Raw genomic sequence first — 10951 nt, forward strand, 5'->3', positions numbered from 1 at the left:
ACTTCTACCTCTCTGCAATGTTTGAGGAACTTTGGCAGAAAGTTCAAGCTGTGTCCACACATAGTCGACACCGTCGATCGACTAGGTGAAGAGGTGAGTCTATGTTGTTGAGGCAGTGTACGGTTTTAGTCGACAGCGTCAACTATATTTGGACACACCTTTAGAAGCACACGAACTCTTTTGAGCTTTAAGGAACTCACCACGTCATCAGGAGGCGTGAGGTGGGTTCAATCTCAACCGAGGAAAAGAGTTTTATCCTTAACATTTTTTGACACCTTGACCCCAATAATACCCATAGCATAATAATATTTATCTTCATTCTCCCCAGGAGAGGCGTCGACTTAGGGAACGGTTCCCCAGCCGGGCTCTAGCCTCCATGGACGAGGAACAATGCCAACTTCTCCTCATCGCCTACCAGGGTCTGTTGTCCGGGAAACATATCTGTGAGGGCAACTGCGCCATGGGTGAGATCTGCCCCACCGGGATGTGCCGTGCGTCGCGAAGTAGGTAAGAACAGTCTGGCTCGGAGAATGTAAACAGGGAGAAGAACAGTAAACCCTTGCCAAGCGTAGTTAGCTGGCAGTAAAGACGGTTCGCATGTCTTTCAAAAGATTAAGTCTAAGTTCTCACTGGAAGTGACAACTTGGGTAGTGACGTTAGACATATCAAACAAACAAATCAGTTAAAAAAAAAATATTAGTGTTACAACACCGATTTTATTTCGTAGCAATGGAGCAACTGTTACATTGAACTCCTGTGGTCCGTGTCGCATCATGCTCATCCCGTAGTAAGCCTCTCATCAGATGGGCCAGAAAAGGCACAATACTTCCCAACCTTGATTTCTGGTCTCTTCACTTAGTATTTCTTGTATTTGCAACCAACTTAGTATTAAAACTTGCAATATTTCAATTCTAATGTGACGCAGCACTTACGTATGTAGGAAGTATGTGGAAGTTATACAGTGACGTTTAAATCTATCAACCAATTTGGTCTTACCTCTCCTTCTTTCGCCCTTAGGACCAATCGGCGGAAAACGTCTTCAACTTCGCTGCAGAATTTCGCCTGTGCCTCCTCCTCTTCATCGTCCTCCCATCTGTTATCTCTCCGAAACCCCTCTTTTGACTGTACTTGTTATTACTCCGTAAGCATTTGTATTCTAAAAGGACATAGCAGTTATACAGTGACATTAAACCCATCAAACAATCTGGCATTACCTATCCTTTTGGTGTTACCTACCTTTTGATGTAACATTATGTTTTATGATCTTAAACCTAGAGAGAAACATTTATTTATATATTAAAATAAAGCGGCTGCCAAATACCTTGTTTAGACTGCTGGGGCAAAGGGACCTTTTAGTCTCATTCGAGCAGGATAAAAAAGGTATATTCTATTCTCCTTTTTCCGCCCTTAGGACCAATCGGCGGAAAACGTCTTCAACTTCGCTGCAGAATTTCGCCTGTGCCTCCTCCTCTTCATCGTCCTCCCATCTGACGCGGAGCAACAGCACCCTCTCCCCCAAACGAAGACCAAGTAGCTCCCCCAGTAAACTATCTGGTAAGAGGCAGTCCACTTTGGCGGACTATTGTCCGTCTCGTGAGTGTCGTCTGAAACCAGCCGCTCACTATCGGGTAGACTTGACAGGGTACGAAACTTTGCAGTAGGTACTACTACTACTACTACCTTATTAGATCCGCCTGTCAGGTCTACCTCATAGTGTGTGTGCTCATGAGGTATCAGGTAGACCTGATCAGGTGTACCGGATAGTGGAAGATAGAACGAAGACTTGATAGGAGAAAGTCAGCCGTTCCGAGAACGAACTTTATCTGTTTAGGATAAAATCCGCATAATCGACGATTATCTGGAGGAAGATTTATTATTGTGACAACAATTTTTCATTCATTATTATCTACCAACCTTCTTACATACCTATACAGTTTACATTCAAAATCTCAGAGTTACAGGTGAATTCAACCCCCTCATTTATATCTTACAGACCAAGTCAACCCTTTTATAAATTGTCGAGGTCTAGAAATGAGATTAATAAGGTCTAAGATATCTCACCCCTCTTTCTTAAAATTAAATACCTACAGGGTGGTAAGTAGCACATAATTGTTATGAGGTGGAAAACCAACCTCAATGGTGCAGTGCTTAGCACGGTGGACTTTGAATCTGGAGGTTGGTGGTTGGAGTCCAAGTCAAGTCACAAAATTTAGTGTAATATACTAAGCGGGGAACGACATTTGTGACAAGCATTTATGCCTAACACAATTAAAATATTCCTTTCAGGTTTAAATGTAAAGTCGTGGATGTGTCACAATCACATTCCACTGAGCATACTTTACTTGTGAAGTGGTGGATGTGTCACAATCACATTCCACTGAGCATACTTTCATACTTTCTATATACAGGGTGTATCACAAAGCTATGTCCAGCGGAAAACGGGGAACAGTATAGGTCAAGGGTTATAGGTACGTATACCTTATAAACTCTTTGATGTCGTTTTTCATCTACTTCGGTGGTATAGTGTGAGAACTCATGTCCTAGGGAACGTGATATCTTATGAGTTATGAGCTTACATACATCTTTAGTTGTTTCGAACTTGTGCCCTAAATGGTGAAAATAAGAGCCGGAATAGCAGCGATTTCGCAAACTTCGTCCCAAAGAGACTTTTACCTCTCTGCAATGTTTGAGGAACGTTGGCAGAAAGTTCAAGCTGTGTCCACACATAGTCGACACCGTTGATCGACTAGGTGAAGAGGTGAGTCTATGTTGTTGAGGCAGTGTACGGTTTTAGTCGACGGCGTCAACACACCTTTAGAAGCACACGAACTCTTTTGAGCTTTAAGGAACTCACCACGTAATCAGGAGGCGTGAGGTGGGTTCAATCTCAACCGAGGAAAAGAGTTTTATCCTTAACATTTTTTGACACCTTGACCCCAATAATACCCATAGCATAATAATATTTATCTTCATTCTCCCCAGGAGAGGCGTCGACTTAGGGAACGGTTCCCCAGCCGGGCTCTAGCCTCCATGGACGAGGAACAATGCCAACTTCCCTCCTCTTTTCCCATCTCTAATGTCCCTCCCTTATCTGCTTATCTCTCTCAACTCTTTCCTCCCTCCCTCCCTCTATTGATTTATAGTAACGTTGCTGCTCGTGAACTTGAAAGCTTAAACAATTTCCGGGATTTTTTCTCAGCGTGTGGGAAATTTTGAGGGTTTTATCTCAGCGTACGGGAAATTTTAGAGGGATTTTTTCTCAGCGTGTGGGAAATTTTGTCACTTGATTTCGTCAAGGGAAATAAAATTTCAAATTTAGACCCTTTAATCATAGCACATTGCATACATGAATAACTTACTAGGCACTCATACAATTTTTCCCATAAAAAAATGGACATTTTAACTATTTCCCTCTTACCTTTTATCATTTTCCCTTTATTTTCACCTCTATCCCTTTCTCCTCTATCAGTCTATTCCCTTCTCTCCTCCCTTTTCCCTCTTCTTCATGATTATATTCTCTCTCTCCCTAATCCTTTTTCCCTCTATTCTTAATCTTCAAGCCTTTTCTTGCGCTTCTTTTCCCCTCTCTCCTTCGAACTTTTTCCTCTCTTAGCTATTCTTTCCCTTCTCTTCCATAATACTATTTACCCTTTCTCGTAGGTTTTTCCCTCTCTCCACTATCTGTTTCTCTTGTCCCTTCTCTTTTCTTTTTTCCCTTTTCTCATCCGTTTTCCCTCTCTCGTCCTTCCATTTCCCTCGTTCCTTCTCCCAGTCTTTCCTTCTCCTTTCTCCTCCGGACTTTTTCCTCTCTCTATTTCTTCCCTTCTTCCATAATTACCCCGTTCTCCTCAATCTCTCTTCCCCTCTCTCGTTCATTTATTTCCTCGTAGTCTCTCTTCTTCTCTTCTCTTTTCCCTTTCCGTCTCTCGTCAATTTTCCTTTTTCCATTTCTCCTCTCTCTATTATTCTGTCTAGTTTTTCATTTTTCTCTTCTCCAAGTCTAACTTTTTCTCCACTCGCTGTTTCAGTCATGTCGTGAAAATGGTCGCGCTTACACGCCTGTTGGTTTCGCCTTCTTCTCCGTCTTCTTCTACTCTCTACTATCTTCTTCTATATCATGGGAAACGGGCGGACCTGATCAGGTGTACCTGTCAGGTTTACCTGATAGTGAGGGGCTGGCCTAATGAGCAACCTCCTTGGCCAAGTATCATATAAGGCTTGCGCTCCAGAAGTCCTAGGTTTTAAGTTTTTCGGCTCTGTGCTTGGAGTTCGGGGTGCACTTAGCCTCGTGAGGACAGTTGAGTAGTTACTCGATTATTTATGGCCAGTAGAGGCATTGGCTCAGCTTTTTCCTCTGGGTAATTCACTCCTCTGTGTTTCAGGATAAACATTACCTCAGTGTAATTCACTCCTCTGTGTTTCAGGATAAACATTACCTCTGTGTTCTCGCATCGGATACTGTGGAACAGAACTTGGCTCAATTCTTTCCTCTGTGTAATGATTTCATCCATGCTGCCCGCTTGCGAGGCGGTTGCGTCTTGATACATTGGTGAGTTGCGCCGCAGGCGAAAATCAAACATTAATTAAGAATACTCGAGCGAAGAAGAAGAAGAACAACAACAAGAAGAACAAGAAGAAGAATAATAACAACAAAAAGAAGAACAATAAGAAGAAGAAGGAGAAGGAGAAGAAGAAGAAGAAAAGGAAGAAGGGAATATTAAAATATTGATTAAAAATATTTGCTCATAAAATATTTTTTAATAGCGGAAAGTTTTGCCATGAGAAAATAATTAAAAATAATTATTATTTCCGAACAAAAATGATTATTATTCTAAAACAAAAGTTATTATTATTTTACAACAGAAATATAGTAATTTGTATTGCTTTTCTTTCCCATCTAAAACTTTTTCTTCTCTTCTTCCTCCTTTTCGTCATCTCTTCTTCTTCCTCCTCCTCTTCCTCCTTCTCCTCCTCCCTCTCCTTCTCCTCCTCCTCTTCATTCGCCTTCTTTTTACCTCCTTCTTATTTGCCTTCATCTCAACTTTCTTCTCCTTCTCCTCCTCCCCGTTTTCCTTTTTCATCTATTCCTTCATGTCCTTTTGAAGGAAGACAGGATAGAAGATAGCCAGCCGTCCTGAGAACGAACCTTACCCGTTCAGGCTAAAATCTGCCCCGGGCGGAATCGAACCCGCGACCTAGCGCTTACAAAGCAGACGTGTGTACCCTAAAGTCCTTGAACCTTTCTATCTCTGATAAGTATCTATCTATGATAATGTAGGTAGGTAGGTAGGTATTTATGTAAAGTAGAGGTATCTATGTACCTATTTGGCCCCGGTCCAAAAATTCAATTAGGTACAAGTCGTAGAAATTTTCTGTTTGCGTGTGGATGTTTGTTTGTTTTCCTACGGTTCTTTATTATCCTATTTTCCCTAAATTCCTTGTTTTTTTTTTCAGTATTGGATTTCTGGCTATCAATGCTGTTTGTATGGCTAATATAGCTGATGTGCTTTTTTCAATTTGCAATTTGAAACTTTTAGCTTTGCTTGTTTCATGCGACTTTTTTAATGGGCGCAGACTTTGAACCGTCCTTTTTTATGGTTTCATAGAGATTTTGAAACATCCTGTATATGTATAGTGTTGGCGATGATAGCACGTTGAATTTGCCAGTTCCCAAAGGTTCATTATAGTTAGCTTGGAGGGTAGCGTCTGCTTAGTAAGCGCAAGGTCGTGGGTCCTCACGAGGGTGCACCCTAAATTTCAAACGCACAACCGAAAAACCCCGTACGCCATCGACATTTGAAGAGAAAATACCTTCCGTCCGATTTGCATAGAAAAATGCAAAGGAAATACAAGTTCAAAGTGTACCTCAGGGAATTGAGTTACATTTTAATGAATTTAATATTAATAGGAGAGAAAGCGAATATCCATTGCAGTTATTCTCCGTTGGAATTCCCTGAACAATTTTTGTGGGAATAACAAAGTCGCTGCAGCAACTAGCAATAGGTATAGCAGTTCATTTATTTAGGACAGCCCTTGGGGACTAATTGTCCCTCTGTCACACTGTCTTGTCTAAGGCCAGCCGCTCACTAACAGGTAAAGCTAACAGGTACACCTGATCAGATCCGCCTGTCTGGTCTACCTCATAGTGTGTGTGCTCATCAGGTATCAGGTAGACCTGACAGCCGGACCTGATCAGGTGTACCTGTCAGGTCTACCTGATAGTGAGTGGCTGGCCTAAGAGACCTGGGTCTGAAGATTTTTCCCTCACACAAGTTCCGGCGATCTAAGCGTGAAGGGCCTAAGCTTGCTTCCATCTTCACTTATCTTACCTTGACCAAAGTGGGCGACTTCATGATTGCAAGAAGCCCTGAATGAACCTTTCCTCGCCCATGACTAGAATAATTTTAGTACCTACCTACTTAAATATCAGGGTGATTTTTTAAGAAGGGTTCAACGTCACTGTATAACTTCTAAGGTTTTTAGTGACGAGGGTTTTACCCTTCATTCGGCGACTAGCTACCCATCTGTCCAAATTAATCTAACCCAGCCTGAGTGTTGCCGGTACAAGCCAGAAACACGCGAGTGCCCATATAGTCACTTAAGCGGACACCAACCACGCACAACGTGCATTCAATGGGCTGGCTTTTCCCTGCTCCACTCAAGCTAGGTGGTAATGTGAAGAAAGTGGGTAGCTTGTCGTTTAAAGACGATGAAGACCAAAACACTCCCATAAATGAAGACCAAAACAGTTACACAGTAGTGTTAAACCTCTATAAAATCTCTTTTCCATTCACAGGTAGTGCCCCCGCGAGTCCAAAGAGTTCAGTCCTGGACCTCAGCATTTATCCTGAGACACCGGAAGACAGCCACAGTCTACTGGCCACACTGTCCCTGCCCAGTTGTAGTTCTGCCCCGCCCAGCCCCCATCCTCGCACGTCTAGTAGTCAGAAGTTACTGAGGAAAATTAGCCTGCATCGGACCAGCTAATATTGGGCCCAATGTGTAATAGCTAAAAGTTGCTGAAGAAAATCAGCCTTTATCGAATTAGCTAATATTGGGCCCACTGTGTATTAGCTAAAAATTGCTGAGCAAAATCAGTTTGCATTGAACCAGCTAATATTGGGCCAAATGTGTGGTACCTAAAAATTGCTGAAGAAAATTAGCTTAATTGAACCAGCTGATATTGGGCCCAATGTGTAGTAGCTAAAAGTTGCTGAAGAAAAACAGTCTGTACCCATTCAGCTGTGCCCAATGTAGCTAAAAGATATAGGTATTGAGCCCAATGTAGCTAAAAGTTGATGAAGAAAAATAGCCTGTGCCCATTCAGCTGATATTGGGCCCAATGTAGCTAAAAGTCGCTGAAGAAAATCTGTTGATCTGTTTCTCACACAAGAACAAAACTTATCTCGTTTCAGTCTAGCCGGAATGTCACGCAGCGTGACAGTTACAATAGCGTACATCATGAGCGTTACGTCACTCAATTGGAAGGAGGCCCTCTGCTGAAGAAAATCAGCCTTTATCGAATTAGCTAATATTGGGCCCACTGTGTATTAGCTAAAAATTGCTGAGCAAAATCAGTTTGCATTGAACCAGCTAATATTGGGCCAAATGTGTGGTACCTAAAAATTGCTGAAGAAAATTAGCTTAATTGAACCAGCTGATATTGGGCCCAATGTGTAGTAGCTAAAAGTTGCTGAAGAAAAACAGTCTGTACCCATTCAGCTGTGCCCAATGTAGCTAAAAGATATAGGTATTGAGCCCAATGTAGCTAAAAGTTGATGAAGAAAAATAGCCTGTGCCCATTCAGCTGATATTGGGCCCAATGTAGCTAAAAGTCGCTGAAGAAAATCAGCCTTTATCGAATTAGCTAATATTGGGTTCGATTTGAAGTAGGTAGTAGGTAGCTAAAAGTTACTGAAGAAAATCAGCTTAAATCGAACCACCTGATATTGGGCTCAACACTGCGCACGACTTTTCGGGGCACTGTGAAGTGTGAACAAAATTTTATTTAACTCTTTTTCGCCCCGAAATCCTGGATTTTCTGGAAGTACCTATTTGATTCGCGGGAACCTTTGGTTCTCACTTTACTATTTTCAAAGGCAAAACTTCCTGTTCATTTATACCTACTTAATTAGGTACCCTTTTAAAGTCCAATAAGTTTTCAAGTACCATAGTTTGGGGTAACAAGGTCTCTTCAGAGTAAGGTTTGATCGGTTTTGGCAGAAAACTCAAGTCGTGAGGAAAATGAACTCTTTTTTTTTCGAACGACATGTGAGGACGGACCCTAAAGGGACAAAGTTACCCTAATTTACGGTATCTAGGTAATTTTTAAAATTTTAGCTCACAGCGCTATCCGCTCACACCCTGTGTTAATATTATAAGCAATCATTTTTTCATATAGGTGATATCTTTTTAATTTTAAAATTAATAAACTTATTAGGTATAACTTTAAAATGTTAAATAATTTTACTTTCCTTCCTATAGGATAATGGAAGTAAAATTAGAGATAGAAAACAAGTCAAAGGGCGGCATTTTCTTGAATGAATACTAATTCTCAGTGGCGTATATACTTTTTCGGGGCCTTCTCGCAAGAGGGTTGAAGGATGATCCAAATTATATATGTACCTAGTTGAGGCCCTGACTGAATGGGTCCCTGTGGGCCCGGTTCCCTGAATTTGTCCCTACGGGCCCAGTGCTAAGCATTTTCATGGAATATATCAATTGTAAGGATTGAATTGAATTGAATTGAATTGTAAGAATTGAATTTTATTAAATATATGTGGCTGATTTACCTTTTAGTAGCATTTGAGCGCACGGCCGCCGGCCGGTATTGGCAGTGCGCCAGGTGGCCAAGTTCCAGTATACAATTTTTCATGCTAAATGTCTTGCCCTTGTTGGCCATTTTAAATAACAATTATCTAATTATTGTTACAATGTTTACCAAGTTTTAACTAAATCTGTTGAATTTGAGTTACCGTTTTTTACTTTTTAAAATTGTAACACCCTCTTTTTTAGGTTTTTAAAGGTACGAACAATATTGGTCAATAAATTTTAGTGATTCAAAAGAGTTTATATTTTTCTAAACAAAATAATTAGGCTGTTAATACCTAGGAAGTAGACTGTTTTTATTAGTTTAATCAGTTTAATGTCATTACTCGTAATCGTAAGATGTTCAAAGGCTTAATTGCTTCAAAGATTTTGCATGTTGTTGTAGCAATCTCTCCATCTTCCAACATTCTCTGCTACTTCAGGGGGGCTCATGGCTCATGGAGTTTCAGGAAACTTGCAGCTGCCTTTGGATTTTTCCACAGATCAACAGGAGTCAATGATGTTGGATTTGAGGGGCAGTTGAACAAATATTTGGTGTCGTGTGGAAAGCCCTTGCAGAGCTTGCAAGGGATAGACCCAAGATTTTGCATTCAATTAAAATATTCTTGGAGCATGCTACATCGCTACATGTTGTCTGAGTGTAAGAGATTAGCAAGCTACAAAGTGTATGTGATTGTCATTAATTTCTAAAGACTGTTGCTTTGAAGATAGGTACCTTTAGGTAGGTAATTTCTAAAGACTGTTACCTACTTGTTTTGAACATTGAACGGAAGGGTTCAGTAGAGTACAATTTGCAAAGTTCTGCAAAACGTAAGAAGTTCTTACAAATAGGATGGAGCCGGATAAGATTCTGGTGGATATTTCACAATCACATTTCGGCATTAGAGATAAGCTCTCTTGGGATATGCGCGAACGTCAAGAGCTCGAATTAGCTGACATACCAAAGTAGGTACCACCTACCTACCTACTTATAGCACAAATTTATTACGTAATGTTGAAGTTAAAAGTATGTAGGTACCTACCAACACAAGGGAAAGGGAAAAAAGTTCTGCAAAACGTAAGAAGTTCTTACAAATAGGATGGAGCCGGATAAGATTTTACAATTCACAGCATGCAATAGGCACTTGCAAATTACAAATCTTTTATTTATTTTAGACTGCCAGTGTAGGGCATTTTGTGCGCAGTTTTAACAAGGTCTCATCTATTGTTTAGTGAATAACTGGTAATCAGGAGGGCGTGGGTTCGATCCCAGCCGAGGTATGGAATTTTATCCTCATTTATTTGAGAATTTGACCACATAATAATGGAGCTCTCGGGGTTAGGTGGTAGAGAACGCCTAAGGCGTTAACCTCGCCTAGTGGTTACCTTCCACTCAAGAGTCTATTATTATTATTATTATAATAACTAGGTCATACCTATACAGGGTGTTCAACCTAAAAGTGTCCCATAGGGAATTAACCCGTAAAATCACTTTTTTTGCCCCATAAAAGTCCGAACATCCTGTATAGGAGATATTTTTATATTTACTCCCTCTGTGGCTCCAATCAGTTGTCTTCACGATGCTGAGTGCACCCTGTATTTTAAGAGCCGGAAAATGTTCGACTCTGCCGGGAATCGAAACCGGGGACTTCGACGTGCAAGTTGATTGTGATACCCACTCGGCCACGGAGGTTGCTTATTTTACTTTTACTTTACCTATTATACTTTTAACATGATCCAAGTCTCTTCTCTTTCACATCTACTTCAAGCTCCTCTTCAATTTACTTTAAGCAGGTACTCAAATGAACTTTTAGAATCTTTCCTTCTTCATTCTTGTTCTTTAACATGGCCCAAAATAGCAATAGTAGCAATATCTTTAACATTATGTTTCCTAAGGCCGGGACCATGATCTCAGTATACATTAGTATACCTGCCTCGGTGGTGTAGTGGTCAAGGCGCTCGCCTGGTAAACAGGAGGGCGTGGGTTCAATCCCAGCCGAGGTGTGGAATTTTATCCTCATATAATTTGAGAATTAGACCACAATAATAGTAGTAGCCTACTGTTGGAGAAAAGGGACTTTACAGTCCTATGCGAGCAGTATAAATAAGCACTATTATTATTATTATTATTATTATTATCATT

The 10951-nt window shown here is 40.8% G+C and overlaps 1 protein-coding gene across 1 annotated transcript in view; it reads left to right on the plus strand.

Moving 5' to 3' along the window:
- LOC103513724 overlaps positions 1–7152 on the plus strand; it is a 17324-nt gene extending 10172 nt beyond the window's left edge. The window contains exons 6-8 of the mRNA XM_026826713.1: positions 334–507; positions 1412–1554; positions 6797–7152. Of these exons, the coding sequence (XP_026682514.1) occupies positions 334–507; positions 1412–1554; positions 6797–6987 (508 nt within the window). The 3' untranslated portion in view covers positions 6988–7152. The remainder of the gene's footprint in view (positions 1–333; positions 508–1411; positions 1555–6796) is intronic.
- The last annotated feature ends 3799 nt before the right edge of the window (positions 7153–10951 follow it).

The sequence above is a fragment of the Diaphorina citri genome, unplaced genomic scaffold (assembly GCF_000475195.1).
Source record: "Diaphorina citri unplaced genomic scaffold, Diaci psyllid genome assembly version 1.1 scaffold41, whole genome shotgun sequence".
Lineage (NCBI taxonomy): Eukaryota > Metazoa > Arthropoda > Insecta > Hemiptera > Psyllidae > Diaphorina > Diaphorina citri.